This window comes from Bombus affinis, chromosome 15 (assembly GCF_024516045.1).
Source record: "Bombus affinis isolate iyBomAffi1 chromosome 15, iyBomAffi1.2, whole genome shotgun sequence".
Lineage (NCBI taxonomy): Eukaryota > Metazoa > Arthropoda > Insecta > Hymenoptera > Apidae > Bombus > Bombus affinis.
This window is the reverse complement of record NC_066358.1, coordinates 5,282,456-5,309,980: the sequence shown is the minus strand read 5'-3', so window position 1 is coordinate 5,309,980 and position 27,525 is coordinate 5,282,456. Positions and strand designations below refer to the sequence as shown.

The window sequence follows — 27,525 nt, the reverse complement described above, 5'->3', positions numbered from 1 at the left end:
TACGCGTTCACGGTTGCCCCGCGAAGGGGATTTTTCAATCGGCGAGAAGAACATACTTTGCCAATCCATTTCTGCCATCTCTTGCAAATTATCACCCCGAGCAAAGCGCACGATACCCACCCCCCGTCGAGAGTGCGCGCCTCTCTCTCTCTCTCTCTCTCTTGGCTTTCTTGCTTTCCTTTAGCAGAACTCCAACATACTTTTCTCGACACCGTGGCCACGGTGAACGATGCGCCCTGGAAAAATAAAACGGCATTCACCCTTACTTTTCTTCTTTCCTGCCATTTTTTGTCCTTTCTTCGTCGAATCGGTACATCGGTTTGTTTGATTTATGTCATCGATGAGTCTACTTTGGAACGAGTTGTATACCGTTTCCCTTCGCAACATTGTTCCCAGGAGATTTGTGAAGAGAGACGCCGAAGTAAGAAGTTGGAACAACTTTATCGGAAATTTATGGATTCTCGCCGATAGCTATTCGTACCGTACTCCATATTCGTTTGGAATTTATTTGGATTTTTATTTTCAAGGGATGTGTGGTCTTTGTTATTTATGCTGCCTGGTAATTCTCTGGCATGAAGAGGAAGATTACAGAGTAGATGTTCTGTACTTGTTTCAAGTAGTTGTTACACGTTAATAAAATTATTTTTTTCAATCGTCCGATCCGAAACCTTCGACCGAGATACTTTCACATGGCAGGCTGCCGACCTGAGAATTTCGATTCCTACGTTTCTAATTAAAATGCCGTCGAATACGATTGAACGCGGCGTGCATCTTAAGAGAATTCAATTCGACAGCTTCCGGATAAAATGCCTCGCGATAGAATATTCCTCGTGCGTGTTTTTCCATATGGACGATCTCAACGAGAACCGGTAGTGTATTGAACGCTACCAATCGCGATATCTTCTTCGCTTGCAATTATAACGCTTCTAAATATTTCCAATTTGCAAGCTTACGATTCCAATGCTTACAACTAAATTTTTACCGAATTAAAAAGCTGAAAGCTTTTCGCTCGAATGCTTTCAGTCCATTTCCAAAGTGAATATTTCCAACATTTTAACTTTCGAACGTAACAGTTTTTCGTTAGAATGTGCTCTTGATGAATATACCAGCGAACCTAGTCAGCTTGTGAATATACCAAACGATCGTACGCGAAGACGTGTTGTTGGCAAAGATGAAACGTCGAGGAAAAAGCTGAATGAAACACGATGATTGGAAAGATGGGCGAGATGTAGGTGGCAATTGGAAGTTGGCTTGAAAGCCAGTGGCGTCTATACTCGTTGTAGTCTACCGGGCAGAGCTTGAGAGAGGCAGCAAGAAGAAAAATAGCTTGGTTATGATTACGGGTTACCGGTGGCGGGGGTTGTTCCTGACCACGACCCTCTTTTACCGCTACTGCGGTGTGGCTGGCGTATTAATGCGATACACGATAGCCTGCTGGCTATTAAATAAAAAATATGAGAGCAAAATGGCTGCTTTCGCGGCGATACGTCACCGAGAGGCGTGATTTGTACCGAAGCCTTGGCTAAAAATCGCCTTCCCCCGATTCCGCCGCGCAACAAAACCGCTCCCGGACCTCCGTGAATTTCGAAGCGCGTTTCATCGGCTAATGCACAGGTTCGCCGATTCACCTCGATGAATTCTTAACGAGCGAGCACCGTGCGAACGATCGACGATCGTACCGAAACGATCGATCGCTTTTGGGAAAAGTTCGATGGAGGAGGATTCTGGTGAACGACGAGGCTGATGATGATAGGTCGAGCCAGGCGTGGAGAATCGGAAACCATTTCGTCTCAACGTCTTATAAGATGTAACCTACACAAATTGATGAAAATACATCGTACAGTTTATTGTACAACAGTCGTTACGGTGATAATTTCATGATTGCGGTCCTCGCAGAAGAACAGTATGATACTTGGTTTGAGACAACTCTGGGCAAAGTAGAATCCGGTAAAGAAACGCGTTGAGGTCGGTTTCGTGTCGTAAGATGCACAACGTGTAACAATTTATAAAGGTACATTGTACAACATTCATCGTGTAACAGTTGTCATTCCCGATAATTTTATTACCAAAGGACTTCAGAGGGAAGATGAGTAATCTGAGAATACTGTGGGAAAGTTAGATTCTAATTGAGAAATCCAGCGTGTTATAAGATGTAACAGACAGAAATTGTACAACTGTCGTTACTGTGATAATTTCATGATTGTTAAGGGCTTCGGAGGAAAAGCGATAATTTCGGAAAACTATGGAAAAGTTAGATTCTGGTAGCGAAATCTGATTCAGTTCGTTATACGACGTAAAATATGCAAAAGCAGTATAAGTTTTCATAAGCGAAATTTGCCACAGGTGGAGTTTTCTCTTGGGTTAACTCGAGGTCATTGGGGAACTAAATTTTATATTTTTATTTAACGAAAATAGGAGTAACTCGGTTTTATCGTTAACGCGTTACGTAAGAGATGTGCTTAGTGTTGCTTTATGTAAGAGATAGGTTGCAGCTGGTCTAACTAAATAAATGAAGCACACATACGGGCTGGCGCCACGAATTCGTCTGACCTAGGTATCGAGTAATGTTATTACGCGAAAAGAAAGCCGCTAGCGAATTGTGTATTCGTCTTCGATTTTCTTGAGACTCGGGATCATCGGTTGTCGAGGATGATTTTTACAAAATTCGTGGACGATCGAGACGAACGACAGGAAAACAGGCAGGACGAAGTTGAGCAATCAGCCAGGAGGCAAAACGGGCAGACATGCAAGCATCAGCAACAAGTAAGAGCTTGGATCTGCTGCTCAAGTCGACGGTGAACTCGCACGGAGCACACTTACATTGTAGAATTTATTTGACTATCGAACGAACAGCGAAATATTCGCTCTCTTGTTTGTTTATTATGCGTGTTTATCATTCCTACCAATTTTTAAAAATCGCTATATTCAACTCGTTCACTCGTCGTTACGATTCACAAGTGCTTGAACAATTGCCTCTTATTTTTTGTTTTGTTAATTTAGAAAAAGGTATGTATAGTGCATCAGAAGTCAATATACACTAGAAGTGAAATGGACGTGTTAGGTTCGGTCTCTACAATCGTAGTAAAACACGATGACGGAGAGCCTGATCGTTTACACTGTCTACAATTGCCATTAGCAGTACGCTAAATATCAGAAGTATACTTAAAGGGAGAAAGAATGCTCTAGCAGTTCTAACGTCACAGTAATACAGGACATTACGCTATACAGACATGTGCATTTTTGCCATTACCATAGACAATGCATTCTTTCAGACTATTTAATCATTATATATGATATATATCATTAAACGAAATATGTATTGATAGCTGTAGTTAGGAAGACTGTATTTACGTGCTAATAAGCACCGATCGCTGTTCGCTGCAAAAATCATGGAAACTGTTTTCCACGGGAAAAAACATTTCGAAAATACACCGTTGTATAATCGACGCGATTTCTGGATAAAAACCAAAGGTAGAGTGGTTCTAATAGGAAGTTTGAAAGGAAGCGACAAGTCGCTCGAAATTGTTCAAAGTCGCACGCGTTTCATTATTCCATCCGGAGAGCCGGTATCGAGATTAATCAAACAAGATAGGCGGGTAATCTGCACTTGCGATCGAAAACCGTCGCGCGAAGAGGAGCCGAGTGATTCGACAGGGGCAGGTGTCGAAGCTCGGCAAAGAAAAAGGCGAGCGTGCGTCGTCCACGACCAAGGAAGTGGCAGCCTGTCGACGATTAAATGAACTTTTATTTTCGTATCGGCCGCGTTCCAGGCTGTCGTGAAGCCGCCGGATGCTGCCTCGTTAATGACCGTGTGTGCACTGTGAATGGCGTTGTATATAGTGAATGGTATGGCAAATATGTTGCAAACGAAGTTTACGAGGTGAAGGTATTCCAAGTAGCCAGATTATTTTTGTTTTATATCGTCCAGTTGCTATGGCTGCTTTTTTTGTCGTACAGGGTGCATCAAAAGTAGCGTTGAGATTCTTCCAATCGTGTTATTATTATTAATTTTTATCGTCTTTCTGCGATATCTTATGAATGTTCTTTTTGCGAATATAATTAGGAAAATGAATATAGTTGGATAGAAAAGTTATTTTAACCAGTGAATATTATAAACAGTTTGAACTTTGAAATGGGTGAATATTTTTTGATCACCTTGTATACAGAATTTATAGGCATTCCGTTTAACTCATTTAGTTACCTCATCTAACGGGGAACTTGATTATCGTTATTACCAGCGTCGAATGTTTCATTTTATAGCGGTAAACCGAAACACCGAATGAGAGGGATTTTTGAACGTGTATGACCATAAAGTTTATCTGAAAAATAAAATTGTTTATATATTTCGGTTGAATAATAACGCGTCGAATAAATCGATATTAAGTTTTAATACGTCGTGCCTTCTTTATGAAACCAGAAGAGCAAAATTACACAGTCCTTAAAAAATTCAATCCTACAAGATTTTAGATACGTACGATGATTAAATAGTTCCTACATATTTCTACAAAAATGTTACCAGTCACCGGTTAATAAATAATCGACATCGACGGTGAACACGAACACGATCCTTTCCACAAACTAAACTCATTTTTAAAACCAATATCCAAGACAGAATATCGAACAAAATGGACATGTTATTATTACAGAATCACTCTGTATACCTGTCACAACGTCCCTTCGAGACAAGCCTATAAACCATTTCTCCTATAATCGAATAAATAATTCCGAATGCTAGTTGTACTATCGAAACGACAAACGTGGGATTGTTTTGAAAGAAACATTTGAAGCCCTTTAGAGGGAAGGGTGGCATCGAAACAGCAATTTCTGGCCCGTGATTGCGTTCCTTCATAGCGTAACGGTGGTTTAGACTGATAACCGGAAGCCGGGCGCAAGGGAAAACGGGGCGATCGGCAAAGTGTAGTGAGTCAGTGAGACACGGGCTGAGTCAAAGGTAAGTGTAGGTTAGGTGGGTGCATGGGATGGGATGATATGAGGTTAGGTTGGTGGTCGACGGGGCTCGCCTTGGTCTGGCACCGCTAGTCCTTCCCGTATTGATCGCGTGCTCCTTTCCTCCCTTAGATACCACCCCCTTTTGCGCCTTACGTATCGCCAGCATTTGCTCTTACCCTGGCGTCGACACCGACGAGACACCGACGAGACACCGGCCATGGATCCTCCGCATCGACCAGATTCGATATTCCATCCGAATCGTTCGTTCGATGACCCTTCACGAGTTTATTCTATTTTATTCCTCTTCCTGTTCCTCGTTTCCTGCTCTGGCATCTTAATTTCCTCACCTGTCATCAGGATTATTATCTTCCGCTGTAATTGGTCGACTAATGGTACTAATTAATCGACAAGTTACAAGTTATTGGCGTTTCTTTCGCAGTTCTATCATTTTTTTACGATCTCGTTAATACTGGAACTGTCAAAGTAATCGAAACGACCGATCAGCAATTTTTCATAGAACTTTATAAATGTATATATTTCGTACGAAGATTATGCATATTTACTACAAATCGTCATTACATCCTTGGAATGATCTTTTTTAAATATATGCACGATATATGTACAAGCTTTATATTTCAGTCGTAGGTGGTTCTACTATTAAGTAGAATAATCAATTGGTTTGTAATTTGTAGAATTTATTCACAGAACTTTATTTCTTCGATATCATTAAACTTGCCACTATTATGCGATTGAGTTTATCGGCTTGTAACTTGTAGAATTTCGTTAACGTTATTAGTTGAATCGCGATAGAGGACGCAGGTGTTTCTTTCATCCCCTTAACTTCTTTTATTCTTCCATTGTGTCCTTTCATTCTTTTCTCATTCCGTCTGACACACTAGAAGTCTTAATCGCCGGAACAAATGAAATTTCGATGCTTGCCGCAGAAACAAGTGTCCTCGCTGCGGATAGATGCAGATACGATTAATCATTCGCGGGCATAAAACGTCGTCGAGCGACTTTCGTCGGCGGACGTTTCCCGGAAGCACGCTGTCTAGCCATCTTGCTTAGTTCAGACGCGAAAAAAATGCCGTCTTGATTTTTTTTCGACGAAAAAGGTCCCGTTGCCTCGCGAGTATTAGTTTCGCGAACGTGGCTCAAGCTACCCTTCCGGTGTCCATAATTAATCACGCTCGAGCATGAAACCCATCGAGCAAACCATTATCGTTCATATTATTATTTCTTGCGTCTTATCATTCATGTATTTAACCCGGGACATTTTTTCCTCTGTCGTTGATTTTGGACGAGATGATTGATGGCGCAACGAAATCATCGATTTAACACCGATCTCGATTTCTTGGAATTTTGTGTTCAAATCTCATCCATAGATATTTGCTTGAAATTTGCTTCTGTTCAAACGCGTTGGAGTAAAACGTCGTTGAGTTGAATATTTTGCACCCTTGTAATTAAAATGTTAGGTCGAATATTTACAAATGCGAATTCTCATTTTCGAATAGAACGTGAAAGCTTCCGAATTTACGTGCCTCGAACCCCAAAGATACAATATAAACGAGGCTTTTTAAATTCATTTTTAATTGTTTAATTAACAACTATGGCATCGCGAAAGTGAAATCCTCGCACCTGCGACTCGAACACCTTCGAACTTAGCACGTTCGAAATAAAGCATATGTGAGGCAAAGAAATTTCGATCGAGAAACACGTGAACGTTTAATCGCAATTATCTAGACCGATATTCAAAGTGCCTTTCGGGACGTAATTCGTCAGAGCGGAAGAATCTGTCTGATCTCGTTTCGCGTGGCCCGTCAACCTCGACAGCTTTAGCAACTGTAGCTTTGTCGTTCGTGCGTACGTCGCCGATAACGGCCATTCCTTCGTCACGGAGCACGAACGCGACCTGGCAATAATTTTATGAATATATCGTTTTCCACGTGTTCTGCCGGCGGCTCTCGCGATTACTCCCCCTATTTCGTTAATTAAGTCGTCCCTTACGAAAAACATTACTGTTCAATAGGCTGCTTAATTGTCTGTGCGTTAATGAGCTATATAAAGTCTTAACTAACTCTTGTCGTAAAATCAGTTTGCGTTACTGAGGACTAGTTTTCATTCGCGTCGAAGCAGAATGAACTGTAATCCGAAGTGACTTTATTCCAGAACAGTAGACAGAGTTTTAAAATACAGGCAGAAGATAAATACCGATTGTGCCCTGTGTAATATATACGATAGCGTTCATAATTATTCAGTGAAAATCGAATGCTTTTAGATATTGGACGCTGTCAAGTCGAAGGCTTGCAAATTGAGTATTCTCAAAATGTCAGATAGCACTCCTCCAAATTAAAAGTCTTTAAATTGAACGCTACAATTGAGAAGTTTAAAAATTGCACGCTCCCAAGTCGAATGCTTTCAAATTGGGCGCACTTAAATCGAGCGCTTTCAAGTTGGGGTCGTTGGATTCAAAAGTATTCGAGTCGGAAGCTTTCAATTTTGCGAGCCTAGAATGCGAAAAAATTCCATATTGAAACCTATTCTACAAAGTTTCTCGCTTGTGAAGGAATTTATTAATCCCTGAAGAAACTACGAACAGGTTTTCACCGGCGCAATAATTTTTCTGATAAATGTACATTGCGAAAGGAGAAACGTTATTGTTCGCTATCCAATGCATCGCAAGTAATAGATATATTATTATACAAAACAGACAACAGGGAGTGTAATCGATATCGCAGAACATATATTTACTTAGTTGATTTATGTACTGTGCCATATGAAGTGCGAGTTAATTGCCGACTCGTAATGAATCATGTGTTAATTAAATCGCAACGTAATTGCATTTAGTAGCTCTAAACGGATCCCCTCCCCCGAATAAAGATTTCCTTTTGTTTGTATTAATGAAATTCCGCGATGCAAAAAACGTGTGTCTATTATCTGATTTACATACAAAAATTCATTAGGCTTTACATGAATTAAGAGGAATCACGTTACAATTAATAGTGGAATCTTTTATCTCGGTATCTAATTTATTACGGTGAACGTTGTCTTCCGATAAATATCTGTTACACCTGCGATCACACAGAAACTAGAAGAAATACAAATTGCCGTTTAATGTTCAACAGATATGGCAAAACCAACCATCGAGCTTAACGTTTTTGTAAAGTTCAGTCCTAAAGCTTAGATCTTAGATTGATTGATTTTTTATTTTTATGTAGATACAAGCGGACGACCGATGTTGATTGGAATAGAAATAATTTTTTTTTTTTTAGATTCGAATGAAGGAAACGGGACACTTGCGAATTCTGTATGTTAGAATCGAAAGTTTTTAAATTAGACGCTTTCGAATTCGAGAACTCCTGAATTGAAACTTTTCCAGGTCGAAAGCATTGGAATTGAAAGCGCTCGAGATCGAGAACTTTCGAATTGAAATCTTCGAGAATTCGAAGCTTTCATGTTAAAAGCTTTCGTCGTATCGGACTGAAATTTCGCCAATTGAATGCTTCGGAGACGAAATGTACATGTTGCTGTACGCAACACGCGGTGAAATTCGCAGCGTTTTCGAGCAAAGGAAAAACAAACGCCGGATAAAAATAAAGGTAAATTATATGCGATAGGAGGGAAATATGCTAAGAAGCAGATATACTTGGCCGATTAGATCGTGGCTCGAAAAATTGGAAGCGAGTTACGTGTGCGGAAACTTAAGAGCAGCTTAGTCGAAATAATAAAGGAACTATAAATTCTGACTGTGAAGTGGCACGCGAGTTGCGCGCTATCAATCCGCGAGAGCTCTGCGAAGTGGCGATCAAAAGAAACGCGATATCCTTGCAGCGTTAACGTTTTATCCCCATTTTTTCCTTCGTTGAATCTTTCCCCCTTTTTCTTTTTTAATAATACCGCACTTTCACACCGCTTCCTTAATTAATTGTTAATGATCTCGTGCGTAAAAAATAATAATAAGGCAATATTCGTAAACTGAGTAATCTCCCGTACCATATAGCGTGCTGTTATTTGATAACTGTACTTGCAGCTCGAACGTTTTCAATTTCAAAGACTGCAGTTTCGCAAAAGAAAAGTTTTCTTACCATTTTCAGAGCTTTTCATTCGAAAGTCTTCCGCATCCAAGCTTACGAAAAATCATTCAAATTCCAACTAAGTGTCATCCCTTCTACGTTCATAATAAACAGAAATTCCAATAAATTTCCTATAAACAATAATCTACAGATTCACCGACAATTACTCATACGGTTTAAAGTGTTAACAACGTGAACGAATGGAAAGCAAATTAAAGGAGAAATGGTTATTAGGAAGAAAGAGAGAGAGAGAGAGAGAGAGAGGAGAGAGTATCGAAGGAGATGTAATTCCGATTGAGGTTATTCGTAGGCTCTGCATACCGAACGATCGTGCCACGGCCCGTGTCCGTGCCCGTGACTTCTAGTTGCATGAGCGAAGAAAATGGAAAGATTTCGTGCGTGAAGTATTATTGGCGACCCGCTAATACACCAGAGTCAAGGTGAGGATGAAGGGGTATTAGAAGTTCACGCTTGGACGGAACACGCGAGTACTCGCACACTCGGCACGCGACTGATTCGCTGCCGGCCAACACACGCGAGAAATAAAAATCCATCGATTTTCTTTTCTGGCCCCTTGTCCTCTCTCGTTTTCACCCTTCGCTGCTCTTCCTGGATCGTGTCAACCGTGAACTCAGCCTCGTGTAAACGATACGAGAAATACTGTTCTCCTTTGCCTTCCTCCTCTTTCTATTCTTCCTTTTTTTTATTTTCTTGGATTGGTAATGCGCGAATAGGCATTTTTGGAAAACTTAAAAAAATATATAAAATTAATATATATACAGAAATATATAAAAAAGATTCTTTACAATATTTAGCGAATGAAAGGTATCTCGATAGATTTCGTTTGTCTGGTAAAAATATAAAATTCGCATAAACGTGCGTCGAGTAATAACAAGGAAATTTCTAATTTTCGTTTCGTCAAGATCTTCTGTTGCTCGACAGATTGGACTTTGAATATTAATATTATTTGATTAATAATCGAATATTATTTCGATGAATTCTTATTTGATCTCATTCGTGGATCGTTTGATCTTTTATTAATTTTTAGTTTATCAGAGTCTTCAATTGGTTGAAAGATTGGACTTTAAATATTGGTTTGATAAGTTGGATTGGCCGAATTTTCATTAATTTTTATTTTATTAGCGTTTTCCTTATCGTTGGATGGGTTTGGCGGAGGATGCAATCGCGCCGATTAGACGGAATCCCACGGGGGATGGCACGGTTTACAGAAATGGCCATGTCGGCCATTTCGAAGGGAAGAAGCGTAGGCAGGTAGCGAGAAAATCCTATTACAGCTTATATTCGTGGTACAGGGGGTTGATTGAAGCTCGGGGAAACTCGCCCTCCACGCGGATCCGTATTGACGCGAGCGGCCAGAGAGAAACCCACCCTCTGGATCAACCAATCAAATCGCAGCATCCGTCGCGCATGCGATCGCTTCGATAACCATCCCCCGACATTATCGGTTATGGTGTCCCTACCCTGTCGGTGAACCTTGGCGAATTTCTCGATACTCGCAGTATTTCAATTCGCAATCCTCCGATTCTCTGACATTGAATTCGGATTAATTCGCAAGTATTCAATTTCGAAGCGTTCGGTTTCTGCTAGAGCAAACTGGTACACGGGTTGTCTGTTAGACGTCATACGCGATCCCACGGATCCTATCTTCAGCGTTAAATTGTTGAATTTGCCACTGAATGTTAAATTTCGTTTAGGCTTAGAATTTAGGTCGTAGTAAATAAGGATCAGATAAATTAAAGTAGCTACTTCGAAGTAAAGCTATTTGAGCAAGTAGTTCTATTACGATAAATCCCGAGTCAGCCACTGAGACTGATGTCAAGTCATTCATCGGTGGCCAAGTTTATACACGCAGATTTTATTATGTAATTCTTACTTCTTCGAGAAATTTTTCTTCAATGTGCCGTGCAATCCATGCTACTGAAATATTGACAAATTTTCACAACGCTCTACGATTTGCGTTTTATTTGCACGCGTAAACTTCATAAATGTCATCAAGCAAGTTCCGAAGCATTCAAGTCGAACATTCAATTTGCAAGCGTTCCCAATTCCCAATGATACTTTTTAAATATTAAATTCCATTCGAATAACCTTCCCCTCAATGTCTTTCAACTGCCAAGCGCCAAAAGTCTAAAAATTTCCTAACTCAGAAAAATACGATAGAGCTCGATTGTTTCTATTTATCTGCCAATAAAAGAATCGTCTATTCCATGAAACAAAAAATACCTCGAAGCTAAAGCAAAAGAAAGATCTTTCATAAATTAACGCGAGGAGGTCTGAGTATCAGAGTTCTCTTCATATTTCCGACCAATAAAACCAGTCGGACGTAGTACCTGGCACGGGCACCTACGGCAACGGGTCGAAATAAAACAAAACAATACACATTTAGCTCGGGAAACGGGCTAGCAGACAAGTACTTTAAACGACCGATTCCCCCCGCACTCGTTTCTAGCCTCCGACCGTTTAAACTAGGACGGATATTTCGGGCTTCGATACGGCCGTTCGAGTTTCTAGCTCGTTTTGGTATTCGAAAGCCACCACACCATCGGCCACGTCGATAAATGGGGAAACTTTCCGGAACGTTTTCGCCCCGGCCAGCAATTCCCCGTTTTCGGAAAGGAAACGAGCACTCGTTGTGCAACTCCTTTTCTAGAAGTGAATTATCGCTACAGAGAATTTTTCTTCTCTATTCGTCCCCTTTTTTTTCTTTTTTCTTTCTTTTTAATTCCGTATCGTCGATGATCATGGGATATTATATCCGGGTTCGATAGTAAATTGATAAATTACAACTCGTTAGTTATAGACCTCTGTCGAAATATTTTTGCAGTTTTATATCGAGTAGTATAATCAACTGACATGTAGTTTCTATCAGGTTGAAACGCACGTAATGTCCGAAAGTTTTTGGATCTTTCCTTTCAATAAATATTTCTGATTTTGTAAAACATTTCGTATATCGTTTTAAAGAATTCTTCTAGAATTCAGTCTGAATCGATAAAATCGGACATTTCATGTGCGTTGTAACTTGTAAAATTGACTCGACAAACTTGTTTCATCATCGGCCTTGTTTTTATTATACAACGAAATTTATTATCGCTAATAACTGATAGCTATTTTTGTAAATTTTTTTTTTTCTTTTTTGCCAATAATTCTGTGTAACTCGATCGCGCGAAATAAGTGTGAGAATAAGGTGGTCTAGGGAATATCGATGGAATGTTTATTGAACCTCCAGTAATATTTGCAAAATAATTCGTCTGTTACAGGCGCTGAACGGGTTCCTGCTCATACTGACCTGCGACGGCGAAGTGTTCTTCGCCACTCACAGCATAGAAAGTTACCTTGGCTTCCATCAGGTACTTCCGACATTTTCTTTCCACTTTAATTATCCAAAGTTAAATAGCCAACCCTTGAAAGAAAGTAAACTTCCCAAGGAGCAAGTATTCATCACGAACAAGTTTTTAGTTTTTTAACGTATTATTAGTAGTCCGGTTGCAGTGTAATTTCAGGCACAGTACCTACACCCTCGGTGTTGGTTTATCTTCTCATGTCCACACCCAACACTCGCTGGTCACGCCAGGTCCGTCAACTTCGTTCTACGTGTCACGTTTACGCAATCATCATCCCCCTTGTCCGAGCTAACGCGGCTTTTTCCCCTAGTACACCATGGACGTACATTTTTCAGTAGACTTTCGCGATTATCTAGTCTAGTTAACGTTCCAATAACTCGTATATACGTACGTATATAGGCTCTGATCGTGATTAGGTTTCTTCGAATATTGGAGATCCTTTCAGATAGTTTGATATAATTGGATATACATAATTATCGAAAGGTCGAGGCGATGTAGGAACAGTATAATTTATTCTAGAATGCTTGTTACGTTGATTCATCGTCGAATAGTTCCTTCACGCTGTATACATTTTAATTACTCGTAATAGACAATTCAGTCGAATGATTCATCTTCGTTGTATATTGGCACGAATCGGTATTGGAATTTATTATTTATATTTTTATTATATATTTATTATACAATTTATTTATATATATTTATATATGTGTAGTATCGTGGAGAAAAAGGCCTAAGATATCGTTCGAACCATAAACAATGTCGCGAGAGCCGAGGCGTCGTCGGGTCCATCAATGTGTCGTCGGTCCTTTCAAGTGAATAGTTTCGTAGAAAAGGCCTACGTGACCTTGGCCACGGGTGTTTGCGGAACACATGCGTGGTGGGGCGAAAAAGACAAAGGGATGCTAGAGACAGAGTGCCAGTTAGAAGTCGTACAGTGTTAGTTGAGAAGTCAGGGAGAGTGAGTGCAGAAGCCGAAGAGTATGAATCGGGAAATTGAGAGCTGAGTATGATAATAAGACGTAAGACGATATTGTAATCAGTTCGTTGTATTGAGTATTGCTTGTTAAACCAAAACATCATTACTTGTCCTTACTCTAAGACCCATTAAGTTACTACATATATATAATTTATTATAGAACTTATTATATATATTAAATTTATTATTATTATATAGTCGACCGAAATGGGATTGTCCGTCATATTCAACGAGCATGATTATAATTTAGGATGTTGATACGTATTCATATCTCTACGAACACGTGCTACTCTTGCATCAACTTTCTGCAGCACCTCGTGTATGAATAGTTAAAAGCTTCGAATCATATACAGAAAGGAAAGTTAGCCACGACTTTGAAAGTGCATGCAAAATGTTGTATGAAAATAAAAATATTCGTCGAAGAAGAAAATATTTAGAAAATTGATAGAATCAAGTGCGAAATTTTCTATCTTACAACTTGGTACTTCAAGTATTTCTATACTTTCTTCGGTGCTTAAATTTCCCACAAATCCAGTCAAATAACAATCCTTCGTAATAATAATTCTGGTAATAATAATTCGTAATAAATAACAATCCTCATCAGCCGTCTCGAGTCTACACGCTCTACATTCGTCTCATAATGATTTCACTGGTCCTTAGCTACTTTAAAATCGCTCCTAATTCGATAGATGCTCGACGAATCACGTTAGAACGATCATGGCAGTGGTCAGAATTAGAATAACGAGCACGGAGGGTAAACAAGCGCGGCAAAATCAGGAGAAGGAGCGGATTAAAGGGAAAAGAAGCCATTTGCCTCTCTATCCGGAACAGAGCGATATCGTTCAACCCCCGGTGAACGCGTTCCAAAATGCGATCTGCACGCAGGCATCCAACACGCACGCGAGTGTAACGAAGATAGTAAAAAAGGAGGTATTATGATTGGAATAAAGGAGAAGCGAAAGAAAAAGAGCGGAGAAGCGGAGGAAAAAAAATGACGGATGATGATTTCCCGACACACGATGACTGTATGAGCTGAAACGCACGCGAACGCTTTTGTGCATAGGATCGTAATTGCAGGAAACGACGGATGATGATTTTCCGATCCGATGATCTCGCGTCTCCAACAAAAGGGGGAAACGCGTTACAATCTCGCGTTTCTTGTAAACAAATTTCAAGGGACGATCGCTCGGAACCGAGCACGCTTTTCCTTGTTCCCATCGCACGCCCTTCTTACGATGATCTTCAATTGCTCCTTGAGAACTCGGAGTTTTTCTGACTGTTCTACGTGTGAGCCAGTCAAAAGTCAGATTGATCGGTCCCCATTTTTCACGAAGTTATGCTGTTTAACGTTTTAAAAAACAAGCGACTTATTTTCATGAAATTATTTATCACAGAGGCGTGGTATAAAAATTGAAAAATTCCATGCTAGATTTTAGAAAATTGTGTTCGTAGTCGTCATTTTCCTCCGCACTTTGATTGAAGGAGCCGATCATCGTGTCTTCTGAGAGATCCGGGCATATATCGTACGCCCGGAATTGTATTTTAATGGGATTTGAATAAAAATCTCGACGGCGTTTCTCTCTTTGTTTTTAAGATTGCTGTACTTGCATGAATTTCTCGACTAATTTCCCCAATCGAATGTCTGGAATCTCGATAAAAATATCGATGGTGCCTTTGAAATTACAAGTACGTATCTCGTAGCTCAAGACCAGATTCTCAAGAATACTCAAACCCGATGGAAGCCATGAAAGTTTGGCTCGGCCAATATATGTGCAAGAGTCACGAGTGTTTTTAACTTTAGAGTTTCGATTAACGATACGTCTGTAACGTATGCTAAGCCGCTTAATCGCATTTACCGGATAATTTGTTTATATAAGAGAAGGAAAAATCGGAGCGACCGGGTCGGCGAGAATAATTTCTCGGCTCTTGACTTCGCGGCAGTATTCATTGAGATGTAACTGGGCACGCAAACGGTTCACACACACGTCACGATACACGTTTAACGATGATTTTTCCTCCGATTGCGGTATATTTAAGAGAAACGAAGTGTATCGCGACTAATAACCGACGCAGTGATTTTCTCTCAGACTGAATTTTCGTTTAACTCTTATCCCCTTTCGTCCTCCTCTTAATAAATTACCGATAAACAAATAACAAAAATGCTATACTTATACCTACCTATCAATTACTCGAGTCGTGTAACAACGTCAAAATACAGACTCCGTTCTCGTTTTATAGGTTCCAGAACTGCCCGCTTAGAAAACTCGCAAGCATTATTCAATAGTGTTCTCTTAAATCCTAATAAATAGGAGGAGATACGCATCGCAATTTTCACGGAACGAGTAGCAATTTTACTCCAGAAATACTCTCGAACCTGTTTGACAGGGAGAAGAATCGCTCCAGAGAAAACAACCGAGAAGAATATGATATTTCTCACTTGTACTCAAACTAATTAACTTCGCTTTTAGAAACTTTCAAAATCTTACTAGCGAAGCATTTGGTCTTAGATAATTTCATCGATTTTCTCTACCGTTTGTTTCGTAGAGTTAACCGACTTGGCGAATAAGCGGCTCAAACGAGATTCTATTACACTCACAATCGCAATTTCACGTATTCCCCATCTCAACCCTTTATATCCTTTCCTAAACCTACCCAACCGCAGATTTCCATAGTTGGTTCTTGAGTACGATAAGTTCACCCTCCGACCTTTCGTTTAAGTTATTGCTTTTATCCAACGTTGGCCACGGGGCCCGGTGCAAAGGCTCGTGGAGGATCAGAATCGGTTCTATCAGGCCAATTAAGCCGCGTACCAGCTCTGTGAACAATCCCACCCCCATTGTGTTTGCTCGACCACCCCCTGCCGTGGTTCCAGCGCAACGCTTTTTCCCTCGGTTTCTCGCGTGAGATATCGAACTAAAGAGCAACGCGAAGTGTTGCTGGCCGGTGAATTACCGCGAGGAAGGTTGTTGCGGGGCGGACGCTGTCATTACGCGGTTTTTCCAGCGATTCGAGCTTCGAGGGTGGGCGAACAACAGAGGCCGACCCGGCTCTGCAGAGTTACAGGCCCGTGTAATCGCGTCATCCGAAACGCCCTGCGATTACGTCGCGTCGGATACACGGTCATCGAGTCGGGAAATCATCGAGTCAGCTCTCTTTCTCTCGTTACCGAGCCGTGCAACTCTGTTTGCGTGCCACGTCGCGTTTCAATGAACGCGCCTCTAGCGGGAGATGCGGAGGTCCTACTCGGTGCGGTCCTTTGACGATTACATTTTAGAGGTGTTTCGCGTATCCAAGTTTTCTAGTATTCAAATCGTTCACGTTTTGCATGGTTTAGGTTTCTCGACAACTACGTATCAGACGGAGATGGATTACCGTGATTTCCTAACTCTGGATTTATTAACTTTTCAAATGATGCGAAGGATAGACTAACGTAAGATTTCGTAGAGCGATATCTGTCAGGATATCGTGTGACTTGTCAAAAGACAAATTGTCTCTTTTGTATCTTTTTCGTAATTGAGAAGATTTATCCTGTCACGGTACGTTCAACTAGTACGTTCGTCTTCCACAAACCTCAGGAAAATATAAATCAACGAATAGTGGTTTATTATACGAACTTGTCTCTACTTTGTGATACTCGATCGAACTGTAACTAGTACATTCAACTTCTGTCTACTGTATCTCCTTATATGCTATCCTATTCAGCAAATAATTGAAATTAGTATTTATATTTTTACATGAACAAACTGTATTTAACGACACCTTGTTTCCACCCATTTCCACTGCTCGTCTACTTATTTTTCTCCTTGACTGTATTGACCCAATAACTTACGCTCTATCTCGCATGGACCAAAGATACCGAGACGAAACTCTGAAACGGACTACCCTGAGGCCGGTTCCCATTAGAAATCAATTGACCGCGTTAAGTTTAAACTCTCGTCTGGAATCGTCGAGGGGGGAAGGTTGGCTGCTCGTTCGCACGCGCTGAATTATGTGGCACATTTTGACAATTAATAGCCGTTAATGAAGACGCGATCTCGAGCCTGACCCGCGGCTATTCCTCTCTCTTTCTCTCTCTCCCTCCGCCTCCTTCCACTTTGTTTCGGGCCACTTTGTTAGGGAGATATAACACAAAGGAGAATCGAGGGGGTGGAAGGGCGCGTCATAACTCTGCGGGCGTAATTGAGAGCTCAACATTCGGTATACGCGGCGTTCGAGGTCGCATTATCGCGTACACCGGAGCTGTACTGGCGCAAAAATGCGCGCATGTTCTCGTGCTGCGACCCAGCAAGAAGATTTCATACGCGCGCGCGCGCTGTGCAAGAAAAAGACGGCGTGGGGGAACGAAGAAGAAGGCGGACGACTCGGGCGGCATTCGATAATTAATGCGGCCCGCGGATTAATTATTATTAGCCGGCTGATTTGTTTCAATTTGTAGAGGGTCCTTTGATCGCGCCGAATCGTGTTTCCGTCGATTTCACCCGGCGTCCTGGCTGATTTATCTCAGCGGTTCGCGTCCCACGGGATTTACGCGAACGCGATTCGTTTGGTGTCGTTCTCGTCCTCGTAGAGGATGGTTGATGGCTACGTGTTTCGCAGGTGGACCGAATTCCCCTGCAACTTTTAATTTTCCACTTGACTTTTGCGTCAACGTGTCACAATTTGGTGTCTCGACGTGGAAATTTTCGTTTACGTATTTTAATACCAGTTGTACAAATTTCTGCAATTTTTATCTTTTTTTCTTTTTTTTTTTCTGTCGCTTGTAGAAGAGATTCTGGTACTCGAAATTGTGATAGCTTTAGATTAAACGATTTTAACATAATTTGTACGTATACGTATTATTTATTCTGTGTCCTATGCACATTTCATGAAGAGACAGACAGAAAACAAAGTTTGTATTGTTTGCGAAGAAGGTACTCTTCGTGAGAATATCGTCTGCGAGTAATTCGACAGATTATACCCTGTAATTCCTACCTTGCAGACTCAGAACATTCAAGTAGATCTTCGACAACTGGTAGACCAAGGGCATGTGGCTGCCTGATCGAAGACATTGGTAGAAAAAACAAATACGCTTGCCAAAGTACGATACAATATGTTTGAAACTTTCTGAAGATTCCTATAATAATGTACTTGAACATGCTTGGGATAGTCGCATGAATCTTCCTCAAAGCGTTCACGATGTTCAAAGATGTTGTGACGAATTTTATGAAATCGAATCTGATGTTCGTGAGGGCATCGCTCTTGTCATCGTCGTTGCGCGTCCGAGAAGAGGGAGACGACTGTGAAACAGGACGAGCAGACAGGACACAGAGACGACGGTGAAAAATAAAAGAAAAGGAGAAAATAGAGCAAAGTGAGGCGAGGCCTTTCGCATTCTTCGCAGGAATGTAAATCAAGCCTGCCAAGGGAGCGGGACCGCTTCGATGCCGGCGGGGGTGCGCTAGCGTCTCCACTAAATAATTACAAGCTCTTAATTAACGACGAGGGTCGATCGTAAAGCCATCCACGAGTCGGCCGCTCCGTCCCGCGGATGCATGTTTCGAGATTATTTAAACGAGCAATGGTAACAAACGTTACCGGACCTTACCGGCAAAACCGCCCGTCGCTGCTAACTGGCCGCGCCACAGACGAGAAGAAGACCAAGAGAGAAGGTAGAAGGAGAAGAGATCCATGAGGAAAAATAAATGTGAGCGTAGCCGGAGCCTCGTGCGGAAAATAAAAGAGGGCGGGGTCAACGTATTTTGCGGGAGGCTCGTTCCTCGAACCCGAACACCGACACCTCCGCTTCCAACTTTTTTCGTTCTTCGACCTTCGTCCATTAGACATTTTTGCAAGATTAATCGAAGTTGCAATAATTGGAGTTGATGTGACAACTTGTGTTTCTATGGATGTGTTTTTGGTAGTACGTTGCAGTAGCAGCAACCGCGCTCGCTTTTCCTTTCCAGGTGTTGATAGGGCTAGACAAAAGGGACTCGTTTGATTGGACGAGTGACGTTTCTATCGAATATCCTCGGACGATGCTAGCAACCGTGTAATAATAGCGATGAAAATTTTCGTTGATGTGGATATTAATGAGCGAAAGCGATGGACGTGGACCAGCTTCTTGTACATTAACTTACGTACTTTTACGTCTGTACTTGGCGATAAACTAGAAACCGCTCGTGTAATCCGAAATATACATACTGCTGTTTACGTCATCATATAATACGCAGCCGTGTAACGAGAACAAATTTTCGATAATGTGAACGATTTGCACGCATGATGTAACGGCGTAGTGTACGAGCCTTTTGGTAGCCGCATCGATCGACTCCATAAATTAGAAAGCAGAAAGAAACGAACATGTTGCGAACACCATTTCTTAAATTCGTCTTGAAATTCGCCATCTTCTTACAACAAATTGCAGGTAATTCACTTCTAAAGAGTTGGGCGTTAATTCAAAACGCTTAAAGTAACGAAATTGAGAAATTGACAGAGAGCGGAGCGAATCAGTTTCGATATTGAGAGGCTCGCATATCGATCTGTAATGGCACCTCGCACTGTAAAATATATTAAAGTCGCAGGATAATAATCGACAGGTTTGCGAAGTTTCATGTTACTCGAACTTATGTAAATTGTAAATTGTCCAGGCAACTTGACTAATCCGAACGAAGCCTGTAGAGCGCTCGGAACGCAATAATGGAAAGTCGAGGGTAACGACGTAACGAGCAAGATCTCGAAGGCGGCGTGGTGGCAGGACGCGGCTATCGGGCGTCGATATAATTCCATAAATCACGCGTCGCCGGAATAAATCACGTATTAATGAAAATTACACGTACGCCTGTGGCCGAGGCTTGATATACGCGGGCCTGAGACCGCGGACGGGAATAAAATTGGCCGAGCCATGTTGGCGGGGCGGAATAAAGGGCAACGCGGAGCAATTACACGTCGAGCGTGTCCCAATGAAGTATGGCCATTGCCTGGCTCCTCGATTACCACGGAAATCCTGTGTAGGAAGGGTTTAATTAAAATTAGAGCAAACGGAACGCTCAGCAGGGTTGCGGACTAGGGAAAGCCACAAGGCAGATCCACCGAGATCCCTGAATTCATCCAGGACCCTGTGGCGAACCGACCGGACCCTTCCACGGGACACTCGCCTCCCTTTCCAACGAGGAACGTACACGCTCGCGACTTCGCGCTGCGTTCCTCCTATATTTATTGAGAGATCGAGTTTTATGGCCGACCATGCACCGGACGCCCGACGGAGCTCGCCGATACTCCTGTGTCTTTATGTTTCCTTCGTTTCTTCGTATTTTGTGCTTCGCCTTCTGCTTCGGTATCGACATACTTTTCCGAGAAAATAGAAGGTTGGAGTTGGCAGCGGAGAATTTCTATCGAAGAAGATGTGCTTGTGGGTTTTTACCGAACCTGAGCTCACGGTGCCATAATTTTCTACAAGGCTATAGTATACTACGTTCGCAGATATTTTATAAAATCGCATTTATTTAATTTCGAGGTTTCATAGTGATCCAGAGGATAGTGTATAATTGGTAGCAATTGAAAATGTGCGGTTGTAGTATGCGTTTGTGTTTCTTGGAGATTCCGTATTGGAAATACCATGCGGTATAAATTCTTATCGAATTACATGGTATAATATAGTACAATAGCGAAGTTCTGCAAAACATATTCCTTCTACATTTTTATCGTTTCATAAAATGTTCTTGATTTCATAACTTGTACAATGATGAGACAGATATCAAACGGTGGGTAAGATGTCGTATCACGAACTGGAAGAAAAATTGTCTAGTTCGAATTGGAAGAAACCTTCAAGTTAGAAAGAAAATACTTTTAGACAGAATCTGAAAAACTATTCTTCTTTGTCCGTTCTAAATATCTGCCTGGTGGGATAGGAAATTTTTCAGCAATGTAAGTTCTACCCTCGAAGAAGCTGGAATCGATAACAACGATGTTGTACCAAACGTTTCTTGCGATTTTCGCTGGAACAACTTAATAGGAGACTGGCATTTTCTTAAAAAAATACGTCTTTCGGTTGAATAGACGGGCATCCTATTATCGTCCACGAGTAATATCGTAACACAAGGATGGTGTGAGTAACATGGAAGTCGTGAGATCCGTGCACCGGCGACACGAACGTTACGAGAAGGTGCAGCTACGTGCAGCTACGCTGTTCCGCCTATCGGAAATGCAACGTAGTACCTCGAAAGCTGCCGTTCTCTTCTATCGCGTGATTTATTATATTATTCCCGGTTAACCGAGCCCTCGAACAACTATGACCAGCTAATGGCCTATCGCGACAATTCGACCAGCGCGCTTCCTTCGAGGTTAACGCCAGCCATCGTCGAAATTATGCGATCAGCTTTCCTACCTTCTCTCTAACTTCTTTATTCTCTGAACCGACGATAAATGTGATTTAGACTTCGTGTAATGGAGAAGATAGACGAGGCGCGTGAATCCTTCCTGAAAATTTTAGTTTAGTGGCAGAATATACGAATGACGTTCAATTCCTCAGAAATTAAACGATTGATCTGTGTAGCTCAATTACTGCACCGTGAATTCAACTTTGGTAGAATATTATTTTCCGTAGAAGAGTCTCCTCTTTACTTGTTTTATCTGTTTCTTCGCTGAAAAAAAAAAACGAGAGATAAGACTGAGGCCTTCGCGGAGAATGTTTGACGCTCGTAGCTACCAAAAATCTTTATTCTGTCCATTAGCAATTAAAATTCGATCTCCGAACTTCCATAATGGTCCACCTAAAAATATTCCTCCCCTCCTGTCGAAGAAACGCGAAACGACGTTAAATCCTTTCTCAAGGAATATTTACAAATCCCAACAGCAAAAATCTTAATTTTTATTATTCATAATCTACTCTAATAGAAACTCGATCTCCGCTTACGAAAGTATCATATAAAAGTGACACTCAACCTGCCATCGCCCATCCGCTTAAAAATATAAGCACCATCGCCGTTATGCCTTCTCGTTGCATAGATAACACTTATCCGCCGAAGGGAGCCCATAGCCTCGGCCTCTTCATATAGAAACACCGCTAAGCGCCAGCACCTTCCTATTTCTACGAGAGGAGCTTACACGTTCGTTGAGTCTGTAGCAAGGCGAGCCCGCGTCCGTATCATTTCCACTTGGTGATTTATTACGTTATTCCAGGCGTTGAAGGCCGGACAACCGTGGCCACGTATGGTGTAGCAAAGCCGAGGCCCTGTTAATTCGATCTATTTTCTAAGCTTGGCTCGAAAGGCTTACGGTGCGTGGTGTCGGATCCGATTATATCCGATCGGCGCTCATACGCGCGCGAAACAGAGAGAAAGAGAGAGAAAGGGGGGGGAAGAGTTATTCTCGTTCTGGTCGTTTTTCTTGAACGAAGGAACGAGGAAACTATGGGTTTCTCGTGCGCCAACGGGGCTCATCGTCCGTCGCTGCCTAGCCCGGATTAATTATGCGCGATAAAGTGCGTCGGACACGTGTAGTTACATGTGCCGTACGTGCGCCTATGTCGCCGTCGCGACGTCACGACCGATCAGATATTTCCTGAAATAATGCCGCTGCCTCTGCCCGTCCCTTTTCTCCACCCTGGCCGCGTCGACCGTCTGATCGTTCGGGGCAGTTTTAACTGTCTACCGCATTGCATTCGGGGGTTGTTGGAGAAATTATTGTGTACCAGGTTCTTCGACGTTCCGTTCGATGTTTCCTATTTACCTAGATTAAACCATTGGATGGGTTTCTGAGTAGAAGATAATAGCTTCAACAATTCCGTTGAGTGTTTGTAAATGGTTTTTTTTTTTTTTTAATTTTCTACTAAAATAATTGTATTCAACATAAGATACCCAAACGTAGAGATATGTCTGTGCGAAGAATAAACTTTTCAATGCTTTATTAAACGTTCGTAGAAGATCTATTGAAAGCTGCGCAGTTTCCGTTTTTAGCAATTTCCAATGTTATTTTAAGAAAATAAAATGACGTAAGAGGTATAATTAATGGTGCAATATAGTGAATAAGTATCTATAAAATCGCAGTCAAAACTATATAACAGACATGTTTCTGTGATAAAAAAAAATTATAGAAAGCTTATTTAGCAAAGAAATTGAACAACGTATGTCTACCATGAGTGTACAAGAAAAAATTAAAAAAAAAAAAGATATTTCGACTTCTTAGCAGAGCGTGGTTTCGATCCACGGACCTCTGGGTTATGGGCCCAGCACGCTTCCACTGCGCCACTCTGCTGTTGTGACAGACACGTCCCTAAAGCTACTTTTATAGAATTCACAGGGGGTGAAAGTAAAATAGATCAATAACTTCGAGTTATAAAAATTGATATCGTACTATGAAGTTATTAATGATAAGAAAGCATAAAAGCGTACAAGACAGGAAGCTTTTTTAAACGTTACATTCACGTAACATTCGTTACGAAACATTTTTATTAGAAAACATAAAACAGACTATGTATTGCAATATTTGTTTATGTAACAAATAATAGCGCATTCTATCAGGAAATATCATCCTTCTACGTATTTAAAAATGTGTATGGCCAAATTTAGAGTCTGACGAAACGAAATGTACTTCCATGGTAAATTTTCAAACATAGAGTTATAAAGCTACATAATTAAATTTATGAAAATTAAATTGTTTAACATCCAATCTCGTGAAAAATTATTAAGAAACAACCCTCAATGAAGCAGAGTGGCGCAGTGGAAGCGTGCTGGGCCCATAACCCAGAGGTCCGTGGATCGAAACCACGCTCTGCTAAGGGTTGATTGATTCTTCTTCAATCTTTTTCCTTTTTTTTTTTTTTTTTGCTCGACCATACTCCCCTGAGACCTACACGCTTCTACGGCCTACTCTTACCATTAAAATTTAGTTAGCACGCCTAGAATTAAAAGAAAAATTATAAAGACACTTTGAATAAACTGGCTACAAGCAATTTCTAATAAAAAGATTGAAAAAAAAAATTCTCGAGGGAAATCAACCCCCTTAGCAGAGCGTGGTTTCGATCCACGGACCTCTGGGTTATGGGCCCAGCACGCTTCCACTGCGCCACTCTGCTTCGATGTTGAGCTTTCTACGAAAGCCCAGCGTGTTGCAAATTTCTATTTTTACTCATTTAATTACTTTCTCTAACGTTGATCTATCGTTTCGTATATCCTACGTTACCACGAATAATTGTACATACACGTTTCTGTGATCAATTTAAAAAATTTGTCTTTTAGGCGATGTCCGAGGGATACTCATTCGTTAACTACCCATTTTTTATTTGTTTCAGTCCGACATCGTCCATCAAAGCGTTTACGAGCTGGTGCACAGTGAAGATAGAGAGGAACTCCAAAGGCAGCTCATGTGGAATTCTTTTCTGCCCGCCGAAAGTGCGAGTCTCCCCTTGCACGACGCCCTTTCACCCCAGCACAGTCATCTTCTCGAGCGCAGCTTCACCGTCCGCTTCCGGTGTCTCCTGGACAACACTTCCGGCTTTTTGGTGAGTTTACGGCTACGTGAATTCGAATGTTACTTCTCACAGAATCTATAAAACGCGTTTCCCTACTTGAAGATAACGTTAAGATTGCTTCAAGTTCAAATTAAAATGGTTTAGTAGTAATCGTTGTCCAAATAATGTCAAGGTTACTTCAAAATCGTCTGTAGCTTGTTTCAAAGCTGTGTCAAGGTTAGTCGTGAAGGCCTTGTTCTCTCTATTCGCATATAATTATCACATAAATATCATACGAGGTAAATTTAGACCTAAGAAAAGAAGCGATTGTGATCTTAAAACCTCTCATCATTGCCAATATTGTTTGGATATTCACGTAACCCAGGAGTGCACGTTTCTACCAGCAGTCGAATCGATACCGAGTCTTTAGCTGTGCGTATCTCGCATGCTTGGTCACAGTTCCATGTTCGTTTAGTGAATGTGCAACGTAATTCTGGTTCATTCATGGAAACCTCCGTACACAGAGTCACGCGAACAAGGATGATCCGTTGACCCATGAGGAGGAACAGTTTCCGTACTGGTATCTTGTCCCGGTATCCCGGTAAAAATCATAAAGTTCTCGTTCTCGTTTCAACCCGTTTCTGATAGAAGAGAATAGATTCGAACGAGCGTTACACGATAGGCTGTGTCGCGAGGTATCGATCCGATTTTTACATCAAATTTTCATAATTGCCAACGCGAGCTGCCCTGCAACTCACGATAATAAAGTTAATTGCGGAGGAGGGAGTCAGTCTCTCCCTTGAACCGTAATTACCGTGTGTTTTCTTCCGGCATCTGGTGGCTGCAATTGCGGCGATCTTTGTCTCGAAGAAGTTGCCCCAAGCTCGTCACATTTTCATATTTTCGTTGTTATTTTCAACGAGCTTGTTATTTTCGTTGCAATTTATAACTCTTCCCCTTCGTTCGCATCCACGTTCGTCTATTATCAGTTTGTGTAATTCACGTCTTAACCCATTAAAGATTATCGTATTATAAGTATTTCAGTTCTGTGAATTTCGTAAAATCGTAAAATTGAGGATAAAAAATAAAATAAAAAGAATATTAGACGAATCCAGTGTCTTCGATTGGTTAACACGAATAGTTTAGTCAATTGAACTGTCGAGAATAATCTCACCTGAATTTTGATAAAAACGCAGAACGTTTATCGTACCGCAAAGAAGAACGTCGATTAGGACACTTCCTTTTCGTCGTAAACCTTTTATGATTACAGTTTCATTTTCATAAACGTTAAGGCGGTGATCTTTTTGCATGACTGTCCTATGACCTGGTCGGATTACGAGCTCCTCCTTTTCGTTCTTCTTTATAGCTTTAGGACCCCCTACTTGTCCCGCGTTATACCTCTGTATTTGCTAGCTGTCTGGCGTAAGGTAATTAGTGTTTTGTCGTGCTGCGGCTCGCCAAAGGGTAAACTCGATTTTGTCCACGCTTTGATTTACGTTCCTCCTCATGGACGATGGATAACTACCTTTTTTAGTCGACTACTCCGCGAAATCTGCGAGAAAATCATGCCTTTTCTTTCGTTTCGTTTTCTCGTCAGTTGAATCTGTTCTTTTTCCAGCGTTTGGACATCAGGGGACGAGTCAAGATACTCCATGGCCAAAACAGGAAAACGGAAGAGCCGCCGCTGGCTTTGTTTGCTCTGTGCACGCCGTTCGGCCCACCATCGTTGCTCGAAGTTCCGCAAAAGGACGTGATGTTCAAAAGCAAGCACAAGCTCGACCTTGCGCTGGTTTCTATGGACCAACGAGGAAAAATGTTGTTGGGATATTCGGACGCGGAACTCGCGAACCTTGGTGGCTATGATCTAGTCCATTACGATGATTTGGCGTATGTTGCGAGCGCTCATCAAGAACGTAAGCATCGTTCCGTGTTACATATTAATATCTCGGTATTATTTCGAGAGATTATATTAAGTTAGATAAATAACACGTAATATTATAGATTCAACTATGTGTTCTATGATGATAATTTTTAGTATTGAAAACTGGAGCATCGGGCATGATAGCGTACAGATTCCAGAAGAAAGACGGCGGGTGGCAGTGGCTGCAGACTAGTTCCAGGCTAGTTTACAAGAACTCGAAGCCCGACTTTGTCATCAGCACGCATCGGCCACTCATGTAAGTTTCGATTCGAAAACCCGATCAAACATTTTCAATTTTATTAAAATTCTTCTATCTTTGTAATTTTTCAGGGAAGAGGAGGGCCGGGATCTTCTCGGTAAACGAACAATGGACTTCAAAGTGAGCTATCTGGACGCCGGCTTGACCAATAGCTACTTCTCGGACAGCGACAGCCTCACAGGTTCCGTGATGACGCCGACACTTCCCAGTCAACCGACGTCACAGAGAGTGAACAGGCGGTACAAGACCCAGCTGAGAGACTTCCTGTCCACCTGTCGAAACAAACGTACCAAACTGACCGCTCAATCGTCCGTTTCTCCACCCGCCACACCCACTGTCGCATCCGTGGATTACCTCGCGGCTGATACCAGCGCTGCGGCTGCAGTTGCAGCAGCGTACAGCAACCTGAACACGATGTACCCGACTGCTTACGCACCTACTGCGGTCGCAGCAAGCACGGATCCCTCGTTGACCACGTATATTGGTCACACTGGCAACTATCACCAGACTTTGTACCCAGCTACTGCGTTGGACAATAGGTGAGATTTTTCGAACATTTACA

General features: G+C 41.6%; 2 protein-coding genes and 3 non-coding genes across 7 annotated transcripts in view; 3 read left to right on the top strand and 2 right to left on the bottom strand.

Moving 5' to 3' along the window:
* LOC126925044 (venom dipeptidyl peptidase 4) overlaps positions 1-24,237 on the top strand; it is a 512,928-nt gene extending 488,691 nt beyond the window's left edge. The window contains exon 15 of the mRNA XM_050740197.1: positions 24,181-24,237. Coding sequence (XP_050596154.1) covers positions 24,181-24,222 — 42 coding nt within the window. The 3' untranslated portion in view covers positions 24,223-24,237. The remainder of the gene's footprint in view (positions 1-24,180) is intronic.
* LOC126925042 (aryl hydrocarbon receptor protein 1) overlaps positions 1-27,525 on the top strand; it is a 159,929-nt gene that overhangs the window by 125,841 nt on the left and 6,563 nt on the right. For 2 of the 3 annotated variants that reach the window (XM_050740189.1, XM_050740188.1), the window contains exons 4-8: positions 12,302-12,391; positions 24,625-24,834; positions 26,402-26,696; positions 26,819-26,960; positions 27,035-27,502. In XM_050740189.1, the coding sequence (XP_050596146.1) occupies positions 12,302-12,391; positions 24,625-24,834; positions 26,402-26,696; positions 26,819-26,960; positions 27,035-27,502 (1,205 nt within the window). The remainder of the gene's footprint in view (positions 1-12,301; positions 12,392-24,624; positions 24,835-26,401; positions 26,697-26,818; positions 26,961-27,034; positions 27,503-27,525) is intronic. The other variant, XM_050740191.1, reaches the window with a different exon arrangement.
* On the bottom strand, positions 23,517-23,588 carry Trnam-cau (transfer RNA methionine (anticodon CAU)). The gene has a single exon. It is a non-coding gene; the product is annotated as a tRNA-Met (tRNA).
* On the top strand, positions 24,039-24,110 carry Trnam-cau (transfer RNA methionine (anticodon CAU)). Its single transcript has one exon. It is a non-coding gene; the product is annotated as a tRNA-Met (tRNA).
* Positions 24,337-24,408, bottom strand: Trnam-cau (transfer RNA methionine (anticodon CAU)). The gene has a single exon. It is a non-coding gene; the product is annotated as a tRNA-Met (tRNA).